This window comes from Heloderma suspectum, chromosome 5 (assembly GCF_057233095.1).
Source record: "Heloderma suspectum isolate Gila_16-S chromosome 5, 16-S_ref, whole genome shotgun sequence".
In the NCBI taxonomy this organism is placed as follows: domain Eukaryota; kingdom Metazoa; phylum Chordata; class Lepidosauria; order Squamata; family Helodermatidae; genus Heloderma; species Heloderma suspectum.
Genome location: NC_139462.1, coordinates 9,100,879 through 9,124,413, shown reverse-complemented (window position 1 = coordinate 9,124,413; position 23,535 = coordinate 9,100,879). Strand labels below are relative to the sequence as shown.

The 23,535-nt window shown below is 47.3% G+C and overlaps 1 protein-coding gene across 4 annotated transcripts in view; it reads right to left on the bottom strand.

The window, feature by feature from the left end:
* The window catches only part of LZTS3 (leucine zipper tumor suppressor family member 3), an 89,793-nt gene that overhangs the window by 10,849 nt on the left and 55,409 nt on the right, over nt 1-23,535 (bottom strand). Inside the window, exons 2-4 of one of the 4 annotated variants that reach the window (XM_084855313.1) lie at nt 9,458-9,554; nt 6,215-6,838; nt 1,909-2,394 (exon numbers count right to left, since the gene is read on the bottom strand). In XM_084855313.1, coding sequence (XP_084711439.1) covers nt 1,909-2,358 — 450 coding nt within the window. In that variant the 5' untranslated portion in view covers nt 2,359-2,394; nt 6,215-6,838; nt 9,458-9,554. Of the gene's footprint in view, nt 1-1,908; nt 2,395-6,214; nt 6,839-9,457; nt 9,555-23,535 lie in introns of those variants that run through there. The other 3 variants (XM_084855315.1, XM_084855317.1, XM_084855316.1) reach the window with 3 other exon arrangements.

Genomic DNA, 23,535 nt, shown 5'->3' with positions numbered 1-23,535 from the left:
ACAGGCCCCTTCCAACTCTACTGTTCTATGATTCTCACCATCACCATTGTCTGAGCCAGAATAAGAGGCAGGCGAATAAACAGGTTTCAAGGGTGAAGAGGAGGAGCAAGTCCAGGGGGCTCTTGTCCGTGGGCTCCTGCTGGGGTGTGGGCCCTGGGCACCTGTCCAACAATGCCTAGCCTTGACCCAGCCTTCCCCAACCTGTTGCCCTCCAGATGTATTGGACTGCTCACTCGCTTCTAGCTCAGATCCCATCAGCATATACATGAAATTGGGATTTTCTGCCCCAACATGCATCACTTCACACTTGCTTACGTTGAACCGCATTTGCCATTTTGATGCCCAGTTTGGAAATTTCCTTCTGGAGCTCTTTGCAATCCCTTTTTGTTTTAATCACTCTAGATAATTTGATATCATTAGCAAACGCGGCCAGTTCACTGCTCACTCCTGCTTCCAGATAATTTATGAACAAGTTGAAAAGCACTGGTCCCACTACAGAGCCCCATGGGACCCCTCTGTTTATATTCCTCCATTGGGAGAGTTTACCATTTCTTCCTACTCTCTGTTTTCTGTTCTTTAACCAGTTACTGATCCATAAGAGGACCTCTCCTCTTATTCCATGACTTCTGAGTTTGCTCAGGAGTCTTTGGTGAGGGACTTTGTCAGAAGCCTTTTGGATTGTCTACCGGATCACCCCTGTCCGCATGTTTATTGACACTCTCAAAGAACTCTAAAAGGTTAGCGAGACAGGACTTACCGTTGTGGAAGCCATGCCAATTATTTTTCAGCAGGGCTTGTCCTTCTATATGCTTACTAATTTTATCTTTTATAAGGCTTTCAACCAATTTACCCGGACTCTCCTCGCCCATGCACCATAACAAGCACTTTGAGGCTGTAGAGTGGATGGAGGAGAAGCAGTGTTGTCCTTCTGGTTTCCAGCTTGGCTGCACCCTCCTACATCACCACCGTCTCCACTGAGGAAATTCCTGGTCCGTCAATGCTTCCAGGCCAGGCCTGGGACTTTGCCCAAACAAGTGCCCAACTGTGGCCTTACCTGGTTGGCTCCTTAGGTTCTAAATAGCTGGGCTGTTAGCCTCCCTGCCCTCCCAGTCTGCCGGCCCCTGTATCCACCTGCCTCCCCTCCTGTTTGCCATTTCTTTACATCAGGGGTGAGCACCAGTGGTCTGAGGGCTGCATGTGCCCCAGCCATTTTTGTGGCCCATGTCATACCGAAATTGCTGTGCAAAAGAAAGTGGCTGTGGCAAATTCGGCAGGGGTGGAGTGCAGCTGCCAGACCACCGGAAGTTGCCCACCCATCCTTATTCCAGCCCTCTTCAACTGGACTCCTCGGCTTAACCCTGGTGTGCAACTGCCTCTACTTGGACCTCCTGTATTGCCTTGATGCAAATGTGCTCTGTAGGCTGTGCCTGGACCCTCTAGGACAACCTTCCATCCTGACCAGGACTTGCTTTTTCTGCCCTCCATGTTCCCTAGCACTAGTACCCATTTTTTCCCTAGCACCCAGGGGCCACTTTGTCCTCTGCACCTTCAGGTGAGCATGGAGTAATCTGCCCTTCCCTTCTCAGGCACGGGGACATCTCTTTCAGTCAGCCTTCCCCCATCTGGGTGCCCTCCTGATGTGTCGGACTACAGCTCCCAGCATGCTCCAGCAAGATGGGGTTGTAGCCTAAGACACCTGAAGGGCACCAGATTGGGGGAGGCTGCATTGAGTTGACCTGTGCCAGCCATTAAAAAACATGCCATCCCAAGTCAGGTTCCCTCTCCTCCACGCTTCTCCAACGACAATTCATTCTCCTTTCCTCTTTATACAGTGACTTCCACATTGGCGACGCCTTCTGAACAACACAGGAAGGTCAACATCATTTGAGAAGATACATGGACTCTCACCTGGTCTAGTTTACCAGAGATTGGCAATATCTTTGGTGGGTTACTGGGTTCTCTATACTGGGGAGGCGGAGGCATGTTCTTCTCATTGTTGGCTGCCACGTTCCCGCAAAGGTCCGTCTTCACTTTCTCACTCTTGCGCAGGTCCCCGTTGATGTATATGGCGTTGGAGGTCTTTTCCAACTTGTAGGTCTTCTCCTCCCCAGAATAGCGGTTGGAGACCTCTCTCGTGGAGTAGCTGTTCCGAGACCCGTCGACCTGCCGGCTGCTGTTCTGCGTCCTGGTGCCTACGCTTTTCATGGCAAACTCTTGTTCGTTGGCGACGCCACTGCCAACGCTCCCCATCGTGCCCTGGGAGGCGGGTTCAGAGCACCTGGGCTCGAAGGAGTGGAATGTCTCCTGGCTGTGGTAGCTGGGGTCACTAAGGACGGAGAGGGTCTCCAATTTGGCCATGGTAAGATGTGGAAGTTGAGGCACAAGTCAGTGGCACTGGAAGAGAGAAGCGGGGAGCAGAAAGAAGCATGAAAAAGATGTCATGGCTTCCTAACTGTTCAGCAAAAAGCAGCCAGGAGCAGAAGGGAAGCGCGGTGCATGAGGTGCAAGAGCCGGGGATTGAACGGTAAGAATACTCCTGGTCAGGCCAAGAGCAGGGACAGAACGCCTCTGAAAATAAGGAAGCAATGTGCCAGTTCACCCTTAACCACTTACATGCTGCTGCTAAGCAGCTCTCTGGGAGAGAGATGTCTTTCCAGTCACTTGCTCTGAACGTTAGCTAGCCCCTTTAGGGTTCTGACTGAAACCCGGAGTGGATTCACCGCCCCACTGATGCCGGAGTCATCAGCCTCCACTGGGCAGAAGGCCGCTTCCTATGCTCCTGAACGTTTTCGCTGGAGATACCAGGAAATGAAGCTGACACTGTCTGCTCGCAAAGGACATGCTCCGCCACCGTGTTATGGCCCCTCGGCCACGGCCTCAAAGTCTCCAGTTCCAAGGGCCTTGATTAGAGGGGGAAGGCGTGCAGTGGTGAAGGCAAAGAACTCTGCACATGGTCAGAGGCACTCTCCTCTTCAAGATTACTTCACTTATTCTAGGGCTGAAGGCTGCTTTCAGAGGACATTCCAGCGTACAAGGTGTATGAATCAGATCCCTTATAAATGGGGCAGCAAGCAAGGTGAGCTGAGCCAGTCTGAAAAGGCGACAGCTACAAGCGAGTGCAATGCAACAGCCCTCACACAGAAACAACAGATAAGAGTACAACAGCCAGCCTCGCACAACGCAAATGCAGCGAGAATACAATTACAATGTCGCACGTACAGCTGAACACAGCTACCTCCATCCTCCTGCCTTCTTTCCAACACACACGCGCGCGCGCACACACCATCATTGCACGGCAAAGATGTGTGTTCAGAGGAACTACACTGTGTAATTGTACACAACGTTGTGTATACTGTATGCACCGTGTACACTCCACAGTGTAATAGTGGAGCCAGGGCGCACAGGGTCAAAGCGCCAGGACTTTTTGATTAACAGGGATGCTGACATCACCTGTCCATCGGAGTTCTGTTTCCTCTGCTGCAATCTGGGGTGGGGAGATAGATGTTCCCCGCAAGAATACATTATTGTGAGCTATCTCTGTTGAAATGCAAAGTATTTTGGGGTAGTCGGGTCTTATTTATTTATTCATTCATTCATTCATTCATTTCATTATCGCCCAATAGCCCAAGATCTCTGGGCGGTTCTTGAGTGGGCAATTAAAGACCCATTAGCTTTAGGAAAGACCTGCTCTTAGCGGAGATGTAGACGGTTAGAACAGGTTTGTTGATATGGATCTACACAACTGTCTGCATTTTTGGACTCTCCTTGGGGCATGGCAGAGGGGCTGTTATGATGAGTGCCGGCAGTACAAAATTTACTGCTACAATACTGACTCTACACAGACATACACACATACACACACACACTTTTACAGAGCAGAAAACTCTCACCATTATAGCTACACGCATATGCAGCTGCAAAACATTATACACAGCACACAACACCATTGCAACCACGACTACACAAAGCACTTAACGTCAGGGGAGTTGGTGGTACTGTTGACTCCCGCCCTTTTACTGTGCCTTTTAAGAGCAGTCTGTAAAGGGGGCAGCGGGGGGGGGGGGGGAGAAATCAATCTGTGCATGTTTCCCCAGCGCAGGGATGCAGAGTTTGGGAAAGCATCATCACCTGCTGATGCTCTCCCCATCATGTAGCTGTTAAAAATGCACGAGCCATGTGCCAGAAGAAAGGTAGTGACCCAAGGTTGTGCGCAAAAACAAAGCGGCAGGGGAGCTCCTGACATTCCACAAAGATTCGCTACCACAATACAAAGCGGGATAAATTGTGTGAAGTGGACAGTGTTTTGCACACCCTTGGTAATCCTCAAATGGGCGGTTTGAGAATTGATGATGCCGACAAGAATTCAAGCAGCACCTTTGAAGTTGCTGGTTAAAACTCAGCTTACTGAGCTATCTATTCCTTTCACCACATTAAGTGGAGCCATTTCAGCTTAACTCCTCTCCCTACATAACAAGTCTTGTACCCATTTCATTTAGGCCAGATAGGGCTTCTGTTCCATTAAGGACAGTGAGGAGGGGAGCTTTGCTCCCAATGCAAATACCATCTGTGGAGGAACGTTTTAATCAGGCCTGCAGCCCGGAAGAAAAGAGTTAAACTCCCTCTCCCCATCTGCTAACAATCCCAGAAATTATCAGCCCTGCCTTAGGCTATTTGCATTTTTAAAAACACATGCCTTAAATGTAAAGACACGTCTGATTTGGCCCAAAGGCGCCATTCCACAGGTGTAGCCTCTTCAAGCACACAACTGCAAGGGGATGGGAAAAACTGCACCCAGCAAACGGTGCCCTGCTTTACAGTTTTTAAGAGGAGCAGGAGTTCTGTCCCGGGTGAAATCGAGAAAGTCTAAGCCAAAGTGAGATGGGCTGGTCCCACGGTCAGACTGGTAGACCTTGGCCCTGGTTCAGATTTCACCTTAACCATGAAAAGTCAGTGGACGGCTGTGGCCAAAATCACTTTCCTCCATACTTCTGTTCCCCCACCTGAAAAATAGCATCAACCTCTCTCTCAGGGTTGCTGTGAGGAAGGTAAGGCACCTTGCATACCGTAAGGAGTAATAAAGCCCTCACCATTGGCTATGCTGACTATGGCTGATGGGAGTTACAGGCCAACAGAATCTGGAGAGCCACACGTTCCCCACTTATCACAGCATCATAGAATAGTAGGCTTGGAAGGGGCCTACAAGGCCATCGCCTTGTACAAGGCCAATTGTGCCCTAAATGGCTTGGGTCCTGGCTCTATCAGGGACTCTCCCCTTCTCTGGCACCCAAGGTCTTCTGACAAGGCCCTGCTCCATATTCCATCACATGGGGAGGCTAATTATGATGGAGCAACTCCGATGTCATGGAGCCTGCTCCCAAGAGACATTCATTCATACAGCTTCGTCCTGCTTTTCTCTTTCAGTTGAGCATTACCTGCTGTTTTGTCCGTGCCCTAGACTACTGCTGCTGCAGCTGTTGTTCTTCCCCCTTCTTACACTGAGAAACAAGAACCCCACCTGCAACTCTGGGGGCATCTCTACGCCAGCCTAAAATCCTGCATTTAAATCGGGGCTTTCTGCTTCTGTTTTACATGCGGGATCACAACGACTCCCCTTTTCACGTGCTTCCTTCCCCCTCTCCCCTTCCCCCCTCCTTCTTCCCGTATCTGAGTCTTCCATGATCCTTCATTGATCTCGCTCCTCTTCTCGCCACTTTTCCTCTTTTCATGGAGGGAACTCAATCCGAACACAGTGGGGTAATGTGATAGCTCATTATCTGCATTCTGAAATGGAACAAAGGGCATTTACTGCAGGAGACACCTTGGAGGTTCATGGCGGCATCTAAAGAGTCCGCCAACTTCCGTGAAGGAGTGATCTCAATCGCAGGATAAAAGCTCCATGTGAAGAAAGACTGGGAGAGCTGAGGCTGCTGGGGGCACATGATACCAAAATGGGGAAGAAGGAAGAGGAAACCCCCCGTCCTGGCTTCTCCCTAACCACTGAGCTCATAGGAACAGCATGAACATTTTTTACAGGGACTTTTCACCCCTACTAGGGTGGCCACATGCATTATCAGAAATGACGCAATGCATCACCAAAACAGAAGACAAAAGAGGACACAGATCTGCATAAAACTTGCATGTGCAATATTGATATGTATAGAAGCAAATTTAGAAAGAGTTACTATAATTTAAATGGAAATATGATAAATCTCACCCTAGCAGGGAAGATGGTGAGCAGGTGACCTGTGCGCTGTGCCTGCTCACCTGCTGTCCCGCTGCTGCTAACTCTGGATGTGCGACTTCAAGGCCCCTGCCACTCGTCCTTCTTAGGGTTCTTTCTCTTTAACCTGGACTTGGACTGGACTGAGGACTCTCTTCTGTAAAGCAGGGCATGTGGACACCATAACCCCAATGCCCCGCATTCCTTTGGTGTTTGATTTCTTACTGGTTCTTAGAGATATGGTGGACTGGTGATTTTCAAAGAACGCCTGCTTGTGTGATTTCTCTGTTATCAGGCAGATAGGTAAAAATGCTCATAAGGAAAGCAAGCACAGAATGTTCTCAAAATAATTTCCCTAAGTTCATGAGCCTGCGAAGAGCAGCATATGCGTTCAGTGTGCTGTGCTCCTCCGTAAATGTGTTAGTCCGTGAGAAAACCACACAAAGCGTTCCAACAGATTGTACTCCACTCCTGCTTGCTGTGCGCAAATACAAGCATGGACTTGCATTTCAATGAACATTTTTTAAAACTCTGGGACTGGATTCGGATGACCAGGAGTCACAAAGTAGCCCAGCAATTCCCAAATGGGGAAAATGTTCTGGGGTGCTGTGAAAGGGGCTGCGGAAAGGAAGATTGGAATCTCTCAGAAAAGGCTTTTTTAAAAAAAATTCTCAGAATTTTCTTCTTTGGGCTCCCTCCCACAAATATTCAACAAAATGCACACCCCCCCCCCAACTGCCCTGCAACGTCTTTGCTTGTGAATGGGGTGAGAATTTCAGGTACAACTGTATATTTGGTTTTAATAAAGTTTAAAGTTATTTTAATATTGTTGAAGGAAGCAACGGGCTCCTCCTTCCAGTCCTCCTTGCTTAGCCCATCACTTCCATCATCCACAATATAACAATTTTCTTTCTTTCTTTCTTTCTTTTTTTCTTTCTTTCTTTCTTTCTTACTTACAACAATTGTATACCGCTCCCCATCCAAAACAGATTCTGGAGCAGTGAACACAAGAGGTACAATAGTAAAACAAGATAAAATATTATAACACCATATTAAAATTATTAAAAACAGAATGCCAATAAAAACTGTGGCTGGTCATTTAAGGAATGCTTCCTGGAACAGAAGTGTTTTCAGGAGATGCCGAAGGCAACACAGTGTTGGAGCCTGCCTGACCTCCAGGGGCAGGGAGTTCCAAAGAAAGGGGGCCACCACACTGAAGGCTCTTCTCCGGGTTTACTCCAATCGGGCCATAGGTCCATGTTTCATTCAGTATTAACCAGTGGAGGCTGGTGGCTCTGATGTCCGTGGGGCGGTGAATCCACTCTGGATTTCAGTCAGAACCAATCAGAACTCTAAAGGAGCTATCCAAGGTCCTTCCCTCCTTGGAATCTTGGTCTTCCTGCTTTGCACCTTGGATAGCTCCTTTAGGGTTTTGACTGAAACGCGGAGTGGATTCACCACCCCACTAACATCGGAGCCACCAGCCTCCACTGGTATTAACTGAGACAAAATTCCTCAGATGACATTCTTCTGAGAAATTCTGAGAATGGTAGATTTCACTCCCCTCCAAACTGTTGTAGAATTCTCTCCCTGTCCCCCAACCCACAGAGAATATTCAGGGAAATGATCCTCACTCCCAGTTTGGTTTTACCACAAATGAATAGAGTGGAGAATTTTAAGAGGCCATTTTTGCTCAGCTGTAAATTAAACCTCCATGCTGGATGTATCCAGTGGTGTCATGGAGCCAGGCCTTGCAGGGAGGCAGCACGGGCACTTTTTGATTAGCAGGGAGGCTGGCGTCACCTGCCACCCCCCTCGGGATTCCCTGTTCCCTCTGAACCGAGCTGCAATCCTCACAGTAACTGGGGGGAAATTAATTGCCCCGGCAACACTATATTTTATCTACTTATTTTATTTATTATTACATTTATATCCTGCCTTTTTTCTCTCTTGCGAGGAACCTAACACGGCCCCCTTCCTCCCCATTTTATCCCCACAACAACCTGGAACGGTAGGTTAGGCTGAGAGTCAGTGACTGACCCAAAGTCACGCAGTGAGCTTCATGGCCAAGTGGGGACTAGAATCTGGATCTCTGGAGTCCCAGTCCAACACTCTAACCACTACACCACACTGGCTCTCATATGTTGTTCCCTCTTGTAACGCAAAGTATTTTGCAGTGGCCTAGTCTGGAATATGCAATGAAGTCCCCGTTAGCTTTACAACAGACCTGCTCCTGGTGGAGAGGAAACTGCTAGAACTGGTGTGTTGATATGGATCTACACAGCTGATGGAATTTTTGGACACTGGGGGGGGGGTGCTATGGGGACTCTCATGATGAACGCCTGCATTAAAAAATTTACCACTGCACTACAGAATAAACCAACAGTAAATTATTGAAACAGCAGCAGTTTAGCCATTTATAAAAGAGGCAGTATTTGATAAAAAGCATGCTACAACAAAACAGTGATGTCGCCCAGCCAGCTGTGAACAGCCCAGAGAGGTTTGGCTACTGCGATATAGAAATGTAATAAATAAAATAATAATAAAATAAATAATAAAATAAACAAATGGGGCCTCCATAGTGAGAAGGAAAGGAGGCACTGCTGTTTATTTTGTATATGTGAGAACAGGAGTGTCAAACAGGGTTACTTGGGGTCCCAATCCTTGTGGTTGTTTTCTGGCTTTTGCACAGCCCCCACCCCCCACCAATTCTAAAAAGTTGAAATGCTTCTCCTATGGCTTAGCTGCTGCCTGTAAGAGCTTTTAGCTAAGACATGCTAAAATACGCCAGTTATCAAATACTATAGTCACCATGTTTAACATGTTGGCAAATTTCCCAAGCCCTTGGGATAGGGAAGGCTATAAATCAATTAAAATAAAACATAGCTGGCTGCCATGTGTCTCCGTGTTCCTCTGAATCCACCCTATTTTACCACGTAGTGACACATTGCTAAGAACAAGTAACCACAGACGAGTGCCGGGCTTCTCCCCTTCTGGTCAGACATTTATGTTGCTGTTTTTATTTAAAGAAGTATTGCATCCTACTCAAGAACCTAGAGTGGGACACCTTGTTAAGGAAGTGCCAGTCCTACTAGGGAGAAATTGAAGGGTGGGGGGGAATTGGGTCAGAATATGGCGGTCTCCTGGGCTGGCAGGATGGCCTCAGGCCTTCTCGTGAGCATGCTCATCACGGCCTTAGCCGTCCCTCACACAAGACAGGACAGTGGTTTTATTTACTTGAATGAGCCAGTTCAGGTATAAAACGCCGGCTGCGACACAGCACCTTCTAGGCTCCCAAACGTTCCCCTTTCATTCACGGGCCTGGTTATTGGTGCTAAAAAATGGAATGGAAGAAGATAAACAGGTTAAGACAAGGACTCTCATTTGGATATTGTTTTATTATATATATTTTTAATGAAATCGCATTCTGCCCTCTTAAGCTGGTGTGTAGCATGAGCCTCCCTCCCATGAGACGCCTCTCGACACACCAAAGCCACACAGTTTATGCCATTGTCACAGTCTGGACCTTTCCCAGTGATACACAAGAACAGAAACCACCACAAATGACAAAAGGAGCCCTAATGTAACCCATCTCCAGGTAAACCACCAAACCCAAGGTTTAGGCCAATAAGCCCAATGCCCTTCTACACTAAGAATTAGTGGTTTGCTGAAATCCATAATTTCTTCGCTCTAAATATGAATCTCAATGACACATCATGCCGGTTTTGCTACAAAGTAAGCATTAAGGCTGAGTTCTTTTCAGGCTTAGATTTTAATCCGAGCCAGAGAAGAATTAGTTCCTACTCCCACCAGGATCAGATGAAGGCCAGGATGGGACATGGGCTAGCAGCTAGCTTGCCCCAGGCACTAAACTGACCCATGACTTTTGCGAACGCACATGTCCATGCACGCACACATACACAGTCAAAGAAAACTATGTTCAGGGGGTTTCCTAAGGAAAAATTAAAACTGTACAGTGGCGCATGATCTCCTTTTGGACATGTAGAGCGCTACTACATCACACCTGTGTATATTCCCCGTGTGCGTGCATATTTTGTTGCTCAGACTCACATTTCATGACATTTGGACGATTACACAAAGGGGGAAAAATGGACAGAGCTGGGAATTTGATAGCAGGAGTGCATAAAATCAAATACCGCAAGCATGTGGATAATTTTGCCCACTGCTGATCTAACTTGTCTCTTCCTGCTTCCAGTGGGCTTAGGGATGACTGCAATGGGTAGGATGGGATAGCAGGCACTCGTCTGATCTCGGAAGCTAAGCAGGGTCAAGCCTGGTTAATACTTGGATAGGAGACTACCTGGGAATACCGGGTGCTGTAGGCTTCCTGCACAGAGCAGGGGGTTGGAGTTGATGGTCTTGTAGGCCCCTTCCAACCCTATGATTCTATTTTTCCCCCACTTCCCAGTTTCTCCTCATGATTTCATTCAGGTCCTATATAGCATAGATTAATGGGTTTAGACAGTCTATCAGTCAGGGATGGGCAAACTGTAGCCCTCCAAAGTTGGTCTACATCTCCCAGCAGCCCTAGGCAATGGAGGCTGGTGACTCTAGTTCTGGAGGGGCAGTGATTCCACTCTGGGTCTTAGTTACCACCAGCCAAATGTCTAAACATGCTATCGAAGGTGTGGAACCTTATCCACAAAATAGTTTCAGAACCTTGGATAGCACCTTTAGAGGTTTGGTTGGCGGTAACTAAATCCCAGAATGGAATCATTACCCCTCCAGAACTGGAGTCACCAGCCGCCCCTGGCCCTAGCAAACATTGTCAGTGGTCTCAAGGTGGCTTACAATATATTTAAAATGGAACAGAGCCACTCTGAGACTACATAATCCTTAGCTGGGGTGGGGTGGGGGTGGGGAGAGAAAGGTATTCCCCCATTTAGAATGTGCCATGACCTTCTAGCTATCTCCTACTTATTGAGAGAGCACCTGTTGGTCATTTACCTATAAATCTCCCCTGCAAAAGCTGTGTTTGGCAACTTGGCTTGCCAAAAAATGGATTATTTCAGTCATTCTGGTCCCATTAACCCTTCCTGTCAGTCACACACACGCACGCACACGCTACCAGGCAAACTTCCTTTCTGTTAGTTGCCCACCGACTGGTGTACACAGGCATCCTGGCTTTGATACTGGAGGTAATATAGAGCCATCAGGACTAGTAGCCTTTGATAGCCTTCGCTTTCATGAATTTGTCCAGCCCCCTTTTAAAGCCACCCAAATTGGTGGCCATCACTACATCTTGTGGTAGTGAATTCATAGTTCAACTCTGCGCTGTGTGAAGAAGGCTTTCCTTTTGCCTGTCCTGAATCTCCCACCACTCCGCTTTATGGGATCTAGTATGATGAGACAGGGACTTCTGTCCAAACCATGTATAATTTTCTACATCTCATATGCTCCCTTACTTGCCTTTTTTTTCTAAACTAAAACGCACGTTTTTCTTTGCTTACCTCCCAAAATACTGCCTGAATTTGACCCAGCCTTGCTTCCTGAAGCTGTGTTGCCATTTTCCCTACTGTTTGGCTAAGGAGACGGAACTATTTCGGGAAGCTATAAAGGAGAGGAAAAGACTGCCAGCCACTGAAGAGAGAATTGGCAGTTGCTATTACACTAGCTAACAATAGTCTGGCATGATCCCCAGGTGCTGCTAAGGGAGTTGGGTGGCCAGATGTTACTTATGATAAAGCCAGGCTTCTCAAAGGGCAAGGCAGTCCTGCTAAGGGAGATGCAGGTAGTTTTGAAGTAGGGAGTTCCATCTACAGACTGAGGTGGGTGAGGGGACATTCCCATTTTTCTCCCATTGATATGACCAGTAAGCCATTATTTGCAATTGCCACCAACCCTTTCCCACCCCATAATGGGACACGTGAGACATAGGGTGTGGAAACTGGAGGATATTAGGGTCATTAAGGGTGCAATCCTATGCATGCTTAGACAGAAAAAAGTCCTACAGCTCCCAGCATTCCCCAGCCAGCATTGCTGGCTGGGGAATGCTGGGAGCTGTAGGACTTTTTTCTGTCTAAGCATGCATAGGATTGCACCCTAAGTGTATAGAGATAGGGTTGGAAGGAAGATGTTAAAAAGAGAGAGAACTTCACTGCAACACCGCTGGGTAAAGATGTACCACTATTTCCTACCTATTGGAAGTCCCACTCTTACTTTTTAACTATGTAGCACAAACAGCGGAAATGGCTTACAGGCCTTAAGATTCTTCTCTCAAATCACAAGGACTGGCATTTTGCTTGTTTTTCTGTTCTATTAATTAGGAACCACCAGATTATTTGGATACTGACTGCTGCATGATGATCAAATTTTGAATTAGAGATCATATGTGACAATCACAGTGGAACGGATTCAAGCGACATTTCCAGACAGCTCTAGCTGTGCAGGGTGGAAGCCCCATTTCCTCCTCATTTCTGCAAGAGAGAGAGAAGTTTTCCATCTTTATTACTACCCCCATCCGGAATGCATTTGTTATGTTTGGCTGAACACGGGCAGGATTTAGTCTACAAAACTCAACTAAGCCAACAGTCAATATTTAACCAACTCCTCCCTTGGCGCTCCAAAGGTATTTGGTTTCCTCAGCTGAAAACATGTATTAAGAGATTTCAAGCAACTACAAAAGGGAAGACAAAGAGAACTTTTCCATTGTTGATGCTGATGTAGCTTTCTATTTCCGGGGGGCTGAATCAGAGTTATTTGTTTACCCAATTCCTTTTTTCTCCCATGTTCAAATGAGTCGGAAAAGAATCCCTTTGTTTCCGTAGGATTATAGTAAAAGGAGACTTCCTGTACAAATCAGGTCTACCTACTCTTATTATAGCATTAACCAGTTGAAAGAAAGAGAAGTTCCAACCCCAGAAGAAGTTCTCAAACCACAATGGAATGGTGGGGGTGGGGGGCGTGAGTACAGTGTGCACTTACGCATCACCAAAAAGAGAGGGAACGCATCAGCAAAAAAGAGGGTGCAGGTTGGATTTGCATAAGATGGTCCTTCAAATAGAGGTCGGGCCTGTGTAAACTAGGACATGTGGCCACCCTAGGAGGCCTAGACATCTTTCATGGAAGAAGGTAGTCTTTTCTACCTGTCTCTCCATCTAGCTTTAGTTCTTGTTTCTGTCCTGCAACACAACAGCCTTTAACGTACCTATAATTGTCTTCCACTTCTCCCCACTTGCGATGGAGATATACCTCTGTTTATGGGATTAATAACACAGAGCAACAGAGAAGCCAACTTGACCGGATTCAGAACAAGACACCCTCACCCTTTCCCCTTCACCTGTCTTCTGACAACCAAGGTTACAAGACCTAGGAACACAGGTCTTCCTGCCCCAAACCAAGTCAGACTGCAGGTCTACCTAGCTCAGGATTGTGCACGCCAAGGGTGCAGAGAACGTTCAGCCCAATGGCCAAGCTCCATTCCAGAGAAGCTCTTGGGAGCCACATTCCAGTGGTGGGCAGGGCCAAAGGCAAAAGGGATGGGTCCAGAAAACAAAAAACACCAGCAAATTTTAGTGTGGGCTCTTCCCGCCAATAACCAAGCTTTAGGAGAGGCATTTCAACCATTTAGAATGTGGGAAAAACTGGCAAAAACTGGGAAACCAGCAAACCATCAGTGACTGGGAAAAGGGGAGTGGTCTTCTGGAGAACCCCAGAGGGCTGGATTGGGACCCTAGGCTTGAGGTTCTCCATCCTTGGTTTACACTGACTAGCAGCAGCTCTCTGGGGTCTCAGGCAGGGGTCTTTCCCAGCTGTACCTGGAGTTGCCAGGGACTGACCCTTGGACCTTCTGCCTGCACAGCAGCTGCTCTACCACTTCGCTATGGGCCTTGTACAAATGAGATTTTGAACAACTTCTGGCCAGTTGGCTATGCTAGTTACTCTCTTTCCTGAAAGTAATGGACAGTCTTTCATAGTTAAGTACTGCTAAACATTGGGCCCCTGGATTGCTGGCCAGCCAACAACCCTGTAGGTGAAAATACTAACATGTAGGTTTTTTAAGGACTTTGCGAAGAGCTCAAAGCACATCACACACATTAAACTTCCTGTGATTCTTACAACAAACTTCCAAGATAGGTCACCATTAATGTCCCTGTATAGCAGGGTTAGATTCCCTGATCTTTGGCCATGCTGGCTGTGGCTTATGGGAGTTATAGTCCAAAACATCTGGTAGGTTTTGTCATAGCCTGTAGCCAGTACAATAAACACTGAAACCATCTGGTAGGCCTCAGGTTGCCTACCCCTGACATATAGGAACTGGGAGGTTAGCATTCCCTTTTTCTCTTTAAGCTGAATTTCATGCCCATGCTCACCCGGGGGGGGGGGGGGGGCTCAAAAGGAGGGTCATGTGAATCAGCTCTCAGTTGGCTAAACCTGGTAACTATTTGAAAATAAAATGCCATTCAGATAAGAATGTAAAATAAGCCCATTTTGGGTCTGGTAGGTTAATCATTAATGTCATGTTAGCAAGCGGCAGCGTGAGAAATCCCCGGGCATCATTCCAATCCGCAGTACAACTCAATCAGTGCAATTCAAGCAACCAGAGGAAAGAATTCCAGTTTTATTTATCTGTCATTTATGGCAAGTGGAAACGTGTGTGTGTGTGTGGGGGGGAGAGATTGTGGAAATGTGGGGGAAGCTTCTTGAACACTGGAGAGCCACTTCTTTGTTTGTTTGCTTATTAAATTCGCTGGTCGCCCATCTGGCCGGTCACCCAGCCACTCTGGGTGAGGTACAACAATAAAAACAGTTCAAAACAATAAAATTCAACATTAAAAGCATCACATTTCTAAAATTACCCTAGCCCACCCCAAATGCCTGCCGGAACAACCACGTTTTTAATGCGTGGCGTAAGCTCATTAAAGAGGGGGCATGGCGGAGTTCCCTAAGGAGGGAGTTCCACAGAGTGGGGGCCACCACAGAGAAGGCCCTCTCCCTCGTCCTCACCAGCCTAGCTGTCCTGGCTGATGGGACAGAGAGAAGGCCATCCGAGGCTGATGTGAGCCATTCGCAAAAGTCTCCTAGGGTAGTCCACTCTTGGCTGCCCTCTGTCAACTGCTCTCGCTACCAAATCATTCATATCTTATACAGACACAAGCTAAAGTCACTCTCAATGATTATATATTGTAGTTTGGGACTCGGTTCAGACACTGGGGGGGAAAGCATAGGTGGGAGCTGTCCTCCTCCAGAGCATCTGCTGTCCTGCCAATAACTCTGAACACTGGTAGCGATGTGACGACCTTGGTGGGCGGTGGGTAGGGGTAACTCCTACAAAATATGTTATTTTGCAATGAGTGAAGTGCTTTTCAAGACAAGGTTTTACTCACTCAAAGTGTGCAGTATGAAGATAGTTATGTAAGACAATCTGTAGCAGGGGTGCAGAACCAACTTAAGATGAAGAGGGGCAAATGCCCCCCACTGGGCCCTCCATGGCCTGGATGATGCCAGTGTGCATGGCTACACCCACTGATGGTTGTCACCTCGCCCAGCACCGCGAAGAGGACCTGCTCCTCCCTACGCCGGCTGAGCCTTCATCCCTACTGTTATTGCCAATCTGAGATCAGCGATATCTTCCAAGTGGGAGTTCCTCTAGGGGCTCCGCAGGCTGGAAGCCGAATCTTCTTCGGCCAGATCAGGCTTGCTGGCCTGGAAGTTCCACATCCCTGATCTACAGCATTAGGGAATAATAATTCTTGGGTATACTGCAGACCAGGGAAGGGGAACCGGTGGGCCTTCCAGATGCTGTTGAACTCCAGCTCCTATCAGCTCCAGCCAGTATGGTCAATCGTCAAGGAAGATGGGAACTTCCAATCAGCCAGAGGAGAACGTCTGTCCTTTTTTTCATGCCATGTATGAAAGCCTGACAGCAGGAACAATGCGATATCCCTGGAAGATGAGTACTGCTGCTGGACCTCGATATTTCAAGTGGATGTCTGTGGCATCTCAGGGAACTATAAAATATAAACTCTTAGTTTTGAAATGCAGTAGCTAGGTAAGCTACACGTAAGCCTCTCCGATTTTTGCAGGAAAAGAAACAGGGAAAGCAGAACAAACGGGCTTCTTTTTCTTCCTTTCATCCCTATAATAAGATAATTGTAGGCTTCTCTGTTTTGGAAAACAACATCGCCATTATGGGGGCTGCAACAGCCATTTGCATAAATAATCACAAGACAAAAGACAGAGATGAACTGCTCAGAGCAAGTGGCTGAGTGACAAACACAACACACAAACAAGAGGGACAATGACATTATTCCGTAGTCCCAAAGCCCATCCATCACGGAGCAGGACTACCTACTTAGTGCCACGCAAAGCAGGCAAATAAGGATGGATAGACAAGTGTTGGTCTGGGTTTGTTGGTTTTTAAAAGCACAATCTTATGCATGTCTACTCAGAAGCAAATCCCCTTGAGTCCAGTTGGACTTACTCCCAGGTAAGTTTATATAGTGCTTGTAATACAGGTCTTATTCATGCTAACTTTTGCTAATATTGTTGCTGATTCCACGGTTGCAGTTCTTCACGGTGGTTTCGATTTCAGACGATGAGCTGAAACTACCCATCTTTTTCTGCAAACCTTTACAGCAGCGACAAAAAATGCCTCCCCTTTCACCAGTTTCATTTTGCAGCACTGCTTGCAAAAAAACCAAAGAAGTGTGTATTGGTTGATATTGCCCTCACTTCTGATTGACCTCCTTTGCCTTCAGTGATATCATCAGGCAGACCACTCTGATTCTGTTCACCCTAATAATTTTAATGACTGTTGACATCACCCCACTGGCTGTAATGACATCATCCCGGTTACCTTTGTATGATCCTCAGTTGGGTGGGATTCCCTCATTTGACTAATGTTAGAAGGAGAAAGCAGAACAGCCAGGGGAGACCACATCGCTGAGCATTATTAAAAAGCAGAATCTTTGCAAAAATCCATGCTTTTATTGTTTAGGGTGGAGGGGGGTAGGGAATCAATCCTGCCGAAACTGCATGATGAAGGGCAGAAGGCCTGGTGCTCAGTATTTATACCAGGCTTGGCAAATTTGGCGTCCCCATGTCTACCAATGCTGCATTCCCTTAATTCCCTTCTGTGCCTGAAGAGGGCAGACTCTTAGGGCCAGAACAGAACGTTAGTTTAAATCTGTGAGCAGCTGCATCTTTTGTGCATTTTTACTCTATAGTAGGCGCAAGTCTCTTGATCCAGACTGGGACCCTAGTGTGGGAGGCAGGGGGCTTTTACTTTATGGATCCATAACTGGATCCCTGCACCTACTCTATAGTAAAAATGAAAAAAAAAGAAAGAAAAATGGAGCTGCTAGACCCAGTTTTAAACTAATGTTTGTTTTAGCACTTAGGTTTGACTATAAACACATAGTCCATAGTAATTCACTAGTAGAGATGGACAGGTTTATTAATTTCATTCTCGTTGGGGCTGTTGGATTTTCACGCTTAAACCCATTCTGTTCTTTTTCCATCTAAGTTTGCGTGTTGTTGGTTTTTTAAAATATCTGCCTGGAAATTTGCACTTTTCTATACAATTTTTCCCATTGATGTAATGCCGTTTTGTACACACCTTTCTCTAATGCACACATTTTCTGCACACTTTCCACTAATCTGCACATTCACTGTGCATGCTTTTCCTCTGACCGACTGTGTTGCCAAGTTCAGAAAAGTGCAGTTTCAGCATGCAACTCTTATCTCAGCTCCCTTTTTGGCTCGGGAGGGGTGAATTTGAGAAGTTTGAACAAATTTCCCACCTGTCCCTACTCACTAGACTAAGGTTACACACTCTGGCCTTCAAACCTCTGGTTCAAGCCCTGGACAGAAAGCAGGTGAATGTTTTCCCCTCACTTTCTCTCTCTGTGTCAGCTAAATGTGTGTGAATGTGCACCAGGATGTTGCTAAAGGCATAGGAGCAAAGCCAGGGAAAAAGATGGCAATGCTGCAATTCATGACGTTGTGTTATGTTTGCAGTGCCGACCTTAGCAACTACTGAGTGGGAAGTAGCAGGCTGCAGGGCTGTTGTCAAGGACAGGCATGGTTAGGCACCTGCCAAGGGCCCACACCCCAGCAGGGGCCCACTGACAAGAGGACTTGCCGCTCCTCTTCGCCAGGTTCTTCACCTGTCTGGCAAGCAAATGGGCAGAACGATGAGAAAGAGGATGAGGCAGAAGAGCAGCTGGTGAAAATGGCAGTGAGAAGGGAGACTCCCTGAGTAAAGGGGCCTATTGAGGGGGCCTGGAGATGCGATAAACCCCTGTATGAGGAGATTCTATTTTTTAGACCACCCTTCCCCAACCTGCTATCCTCCAGATGTGTTGGGACTACAAACCCCATCATCCTGAACCCACATCCTGGGGATGGTGTGAGTTGTAATCCAATGTATCTGGATGGCACCAAGTTGAGGAAGGTTGCTCCAGAGAGCTCTGAAGAGAAAGCTGAAACATGAGCAAAGGGCTGGATGTGCCTGATCTCGTCTGATGTCGGAAGCTAAGCAGGGTCAGCCCTGGTTAGTATTGGTTGGGGAACCACCTGGGAATCAGGCTTCCTGCACTGAGCAGCGGGTTGGACTTGATGGTCTTGTAGGCCCCTTCCAACCCTATGATTCTATGAAGCATCACTCTTAGGTTTTGTTAATACAGAACACATACCCCCAAATCTCTTCCAAGCAGAAAAATAGGGGCTGGGTTTTCCAGGGACGTGTGCCAGGAAACACGCACTCTCACTGGGAGATAGGAACTATGTGCAAATATTCAGAGGTGCTACCTCAATACACCACAGCTGAATATCTTATCAAGACAGCTGACATTATGCAGTACAGAACATGTGAAAATCACTAACACACAGGTTATATTTGTGACTTGTGTTGTGTTGAACTACAGGTATACTTTAGCACAACATAAATCAATGGGACCAAGATTTTACACTAGGGGGAGGGGGGAAATGAAAGCAAGGTCTTAAAAATTCCTCATCCTGTTACCACAGGGGGGTCTTGCATCCGGATACTGAGAACAGGTGTGAGGCTCCTATGTGCACCATAACGAAGGTCAGTTTATATGGCAGAAGCAACAGTAACACCGTTTCTGGACTGCGCCACAGAATCAACAGGTGATGCTTTCTCTAGACTATACCACTTCAGGGTGCAGGCAGTGTGGGCATGGTGATTTCTGGTTTGAATGCTCTCCCACGAAAGAAATCCCCTGCATATAGAGAACTGGGCCTACTGGCGAGAAAGGTTCAGTCTAGCCTCCTCACTGCCCTACTAGTCTTCAGTGTGCAGGGAGTTTGGGTAAACCTACCCCCCCCTTTACACACACACATACCAGCTGCAGTCTGAGGTGGCACACCTCAGGAAAAGCTCTACGACTTGCAATAGATTGGCCCCAGATTCCTATGTCTTCGAGGGCTCCCCTAGCCATTTTGATGAAGGCTGCAGCTCAACAGACACATTACGGTTCGCTCACGTTGGGCCCTGTTTTGGGGTGCGGATCTGTGGCTCTCCAATGAGAGGCAAGGGTGTGTGCATTGTGTGTGGGCTGATCATTCCATGGGCCTGCGTGACGTCCTCTATCTCTCGCTCCCTGACGTGAACCAGAGGGTGTTTCACAGAAGCCTCCAACCATACAGGACACGATAATCATTTTTGGTGTTTTGGCCCCACTCTGGTTGCCCACCCTTGGAACGCAGCCCCCGACAGCTTTGACAAAATGGGATGCAGCCCTCTGGCTGAAAGAGGGTCAACAGCCCCAGGCTAGCACGAGAAAGGCGTGGGTGACACAAGCCACAGGCACCTGCTCAAAAAGGAAAGATGTCCACCCCCAGTTCCCAACACTCTGCAGTGGAGAGCAGTTAATTTGCAAATCATACCCACTTTAAGAAACTCAGGTTTCCCCAGAGCAGCTCCAGCTGCCCTGTACTGTGAATGTTCAGCAGGTTTGTTATTAACTCGGCAAAAAGAATTTCAAGGGCAGCGAGACGGCTCCCACCCACAGCCTCCCAGTATGCCACTGACAAAAGAAAATAGGCTAGTTATTCATTGGTGGGGGTGAAGCCCAATTCTAGAAGTATGAGACCGTGAAGTGAGTCTGAAACCATGAATTAAGGGGAGAAGCCGGGAATCAGAGCCCCTCGTTCACACCACGAGTTCAGATATTGGTAGCCATGTAATTCTCCTGGTAATCTGTCTGAAGTCCTTCCCTTCCCACCCCCACTTCTGTAACCCCTAGTCAAAATGTAAGCATTTTTTCCTTAGATCTAAATATTTCAGATACTGCTCAACAGCACAGAGAAATAGCAATATGTTGTGCGTGTGTGTAATGGTAATGCATCATAAATTGTTATAATAATCAATGGATCAATGGCTTCTCTGCAACTGAAATAGGATCTGTTGAATTTACTGGGATTTAAGGAACCTTGCCCCAGTGCAAAGGGTCAGGGGAAATGACATTCAGAGCCCTTCCCAGAGTTGCCACCTCCAGATGTGTTAGACTACAACTCCCATCCCCCAGCAGGGAAGATGGGAGTTGTAGTCCAACACACCTGAAGGGCCTCAGAGTTGGGAAAGGCTGGTTTAAACCCTAAAATTATATCACTTCAAGCCAGCAGCTTAGATTCTGGGCAAATCTCAGAATCAGCTCTAGAAAGTTCCGGATGAGGCTCTGCACAGGTGCGGAATCCGTATTTGTGATGCACAAAGACTATGAAAAAGAATGAACTGCACCACCACAGACTGCAAGTGGGAAAGCCATTTTTTTTAAAATAAATGATGTAGGACAGCTTTCCCCAAGCCAGCATGGCTGGCTGGGGGATGCTGGGAATTGTGGTCCAACACATCTGGAGGGCACCAGGTTGGGGAAAGCTGATGCAGAAGCTCCCTGAAGACAGAGAACTGATCCCTCATGGAGAAACGTTCCAGGCCTTCCTTCCTCGCCTCCCACCTGTTGCCTGACAGAGAAGACATTGGGTTTTGCTTTTGTTTTTTACTGGGGTTATTCAAAAATTGTGCATAGCTAATTTTGACATAGGTGGGACAGACAAATAAAAATGTAATTTTACATGTCTTTCTTTCAAAGTCACCTATTGAATAGTTTTTCCTTCCAACTTGTTTAAACAGCACAGGAACATTAGAAGCTGCCTTGGTCCATCTAGCCCGGTATTGTCAACACTGATTGGTAGCAGCAGCTCTCCAGGGTTTCAGGCTAGATTCTTTCCTAGCCCTGCCTGGAGAAGGCGGGGATCGAACCTGGGATCTTCTGCATGCCAAGCAGGTGCTCTACCACTGAGCCACCGTCCCTCTCAGACTTGCATTAGAGAAAAATCAATATTTTATCACAAAGCCTGTCATTAACGTGGTAATTATGGTCTGAGTACCAAAGCAGAGGTTTCAGTAAATCCGTAGCATGGTAAGGAAAGAGCTACAAAGAAGTCAAAGCTCTTGTCCAAAGCTAGAGCAAGATAAGATGAACCCCCCATTCCCTGCTTACAAAAAAAGGGACGCAGGTGTCTGCAAATGCAGCCAGTGAAAATGTACAACTGGAAGGACTTCCCCACTGGGACTGTGATGCTTATTTGTGGGCCCTTGAACTGGGTGGTTGCCCTTGTTGACGCAAGCGACACAGGAACATAGGAAGCTGCCTTATATCGAGTCAGACCCGGTACTGTCAACACTGGTGGGCACCAGTGGCTCTCCAGGGTTTTAGGCAGGAATCTTCCTTCACCTTACCTGGAGAAGCCAAGGATCGAACCTGGGACCTTTTGCATGCAGAGCATGTGCTCTATCACACTCAGCTATCCCCCCCCCCCAGGTTGTCCATCATCAAGGGCCACCAGATAAACGCAGCTAGAGCTGGATTACATGACATGGGTACAGAAGCTCAGGCCCAGGGGCCAAATCCGGCCCTCTGAGGCTCCCCAGAAGGCCGTCTTCCACTTTCTCCTGACCACCGACTTTTTGGTGGTTTCCCAGCTTTTGTGCAGTTTTCCCTCTATTCTAAAACTTGAAATGCCTCGCCTAAGGCTTCGTTCCTGCCAGTAAGAGCTTTCAGCTACAATATGCTGGTATTTGGGGCCCTGCCTCTTTTGCCTTTGGCCCCACCCACCACTGGTATGCGGCCCCCGAGAGCATCTCCAAAATGGAATTCGGCCCTCTGGCTGAAAGAGCTTCGACATCCCTGACAGAAGAGCATAAGAAGAGCCGCGCTGAACCAGGCCAAAAGCCTAGCTAGTAGTGCATTCGGCATTAACCAGAGCAGCCAACCAGAAGCCAGCATGTGTACCAAGAACTAGAGCTGTGCACAAATGACCTCTCGAAATTCTCCACCCTATCTGTAAGCAGAGAAATTGGGGGGGGGGGAATTTCATCGGATTTCTCTAGGGGTGAGAGAAATTCTCCAACAATTTCTCACAGGTAGGGCTCACCAATGCTAAGGGTTGTAGCACAGCTTCTTTCTTTTTTTGTAAGGGTTTTTTTTGCGGGGGTTGCACTGTCCCTGCAAGTGGCAACAGCCGGAACCCCATTTTGCATTCCCCACAATACCCTATATGTAGCATTGTTCCAGGGTGGGGCGGGGGGGGGGAGAAGTAAGGCAAACCCCTCCAAAAAAAGGATGAAAATTTGGGGAAATTCTGCAAACTGGCCTTTTATTTTTAGTGGGGTAAGAAAAGAAAAATCTCAGGATATTTCTGAGAAAAATGTCTTCTGAGAAATTTTGGCTCTGCTCTAGTTGTCATTCTTTAGGGTGCAGCACCTTCCCCAGAGTCTTTCAAATGAATAAACATTCTGAGGGGTGATTATACATCTTGCCTCTAATGCAGGTGCAGAGAGATGATTGTACAATGAAAGACAGGACACTCATACACACTCCTCAGCCACCTCTTAACGTAAAGTAAGCACAAGGACCCTGAACCTGACCCAGAAGAATTTCTCCTCCTTTGAATCTCTTTTCGAAAGCCATTTCTTTTCTGTCAAGTTGAATGAGAGCGGTCGAAAAAGACGTGGGAGAAATTTTCGGCACAGCACTGTCGTCGTTGTTGTTGTTGTTCAGTCGTTCAGTCGTGTCCGACTCTTCGTGACCCCATGGACCATAGCACGCCAGGCCTTCCTGTCCTGCGCTCTCTCCCGGAGCGTGCTCAAGTTCATATTCATTGCATCCGTGATGCTATCTAGCCATCTCATCCTCTGCCGTCCCCTTCTCCTTTTGCCTTCAGTCTTTCCCAGCATCAGGGTCTTTTCCAGGGAGTTTTCTCTTCGCATTAGGTGGCCAAAATATTGGAGCTGCAGCTTCAGTATCTGTCCTTCCAATGAGCAC